This window comes from Choloepus didactylus, chromosome 8 (genome assembly GCF_015220235.1).
Source record: "Choloepus didactylus isolate mChoDid1 chromosome 8, mChoDid1.pri, whole genome shotgun sequence".
Taxonomy (NCBI): domain Eukaryota; kingdom Metazoa; phylum Chordata; class Mammalia; order Pilosa; family Megalonychidae; genus Choloepus; species Choloepus didactylus.
Genome location: NC_051314.1, coordinates 70546827 through 70548197, shown reverse-complemented (window position 1 = coordinate 70548197; position 1371 = coordinate 70546827). Strand labels below are relative to the sequence as shown.

The window sequence follows — 1371 nt, the reverse complement described above, 5'->3', positions numbered from 1 at the left end:
ATCTTTATCTTTTCTCCCTTTGGATGCATCATCATTTCCTGTTTCTTTTTTTGTCTTGTAATCTTTTGATGCACACTGTACTTTTTAATATTTTAGAATGTTAACTTTGAGATTTAATCCCTAAGCTATCTGTTCCTTAAATTTTTATCCAGCTGGTGATATGACAGACATTTCCTTAGTGCCAAAACAAAAACAAACAAACCGTGGGAGAATGCCTATTGCGGGGCATCTACGGGTGAGGAGATGAGGGCTGAGGAGCAGGAGCAGGAGCAGGCCTGGGCCGGGTGTCCAGGCCTGGTCGCTGGGCCTGCGTTCTGATTTATCAAACAGACCTTATTACAAAGATGAAACCTGATGAAACTCCTATGTTTGACCCAAGTCTGCTCAAAGAAGTGGACTGGAGCCAGAATACAGCTACATTTTCTCCAGCCATTTCCCCAACACATCCTGGAGAAGGCTTGGTTTTGTGGCCTCTTTGCACTGCTGACTTAAATAGAGGTTTTTTTAAGGTACTGGGTCAACTGACAGAGACTGGAGTTGTCAACCCTGAGCAATTTATGGAATCTTTTGAGCACATGAAGAAATCTGGGGATTATTATGTCACAGTTGTGGAAGATGTGACTCTAGGTCAGATTGTTGCTACAGCAACTCTAATAATTGAACATAAATTCATCCATTCCTGTGCTAAGAGAGGTAGAGTAGAAGATGTTGTCGTTAGTGATGAATGCAGAGGGAAGCAGCTTGGCAAATTGTTATTATCAACCCTTACTTTGCTAAGCAAGAAACTGAACTGTTATAAGATTACCCTTGAATGTCTACCACAAAATGTTGGTTTCTATAAAAAATTTGGATATTCAGTATCTGAAGAAAACTACATGTGCCGGAGATTTCTAAAGTAAAAATCTTAACACAGTGGTCAAAGGAGCTAATGCAACAAGGCTATACTCTTCCTAGAGTTAAAATATTTTGTTGCTACAACCCAGTGACCTCCATAAAAACTGGACAGAGAAAACATTGTAATACTACAAGTATGATGACATTTAGAAGATTACTTTGGGCTAGTGGGACATGCTCTAAGTTTAGAATATAAATGATTATTATAAAGGAGTGATTTTTAACCAGAGGAATATATTTTTAACTTGAACTTTTTCCTGCATTGTATTTTTCTAAAGTTTGGCTTCATTTCTTGGTAGTCAGGAGTTAAATATCTACTATCTGTACTGCTCATTTAAAAAATAAAACAAAAAACATAAGTTTATCATGTTCAGAAAATTAAATATTTTGTTTCAAAGAAATATATCTAAATATCACTTAGGAATGTAAAATTTCCCACATATTACATGAAACTGAATAAGTTAGATACTAGAAATG

At 36.5% G+C, this 1371-nt stretch overlaps 1 protein-coding gene across 1 annotated transcript; it reads left to right on the top strand.

Annotated features, from left to right (window-relative positions):
- The first annotated feature begins 326 nt into the window (after positions 1-326).
- On the top strand, positions 327-899 carry LOC119543431 (glucosamine 6-phosphate N-acetyltransferase-like). Its single transcript, XM_037848250.1, has one exon. The coding sequence runs from the start codon at positions 345-347 to the stop codon at positions 897-899; it is 555 nt and encodes a 184-aa protein (XP_037704178.1). The 5' UTR covers positions 327-344.
- Positions 900-1371: the final 472 nt, after the last annotated feature.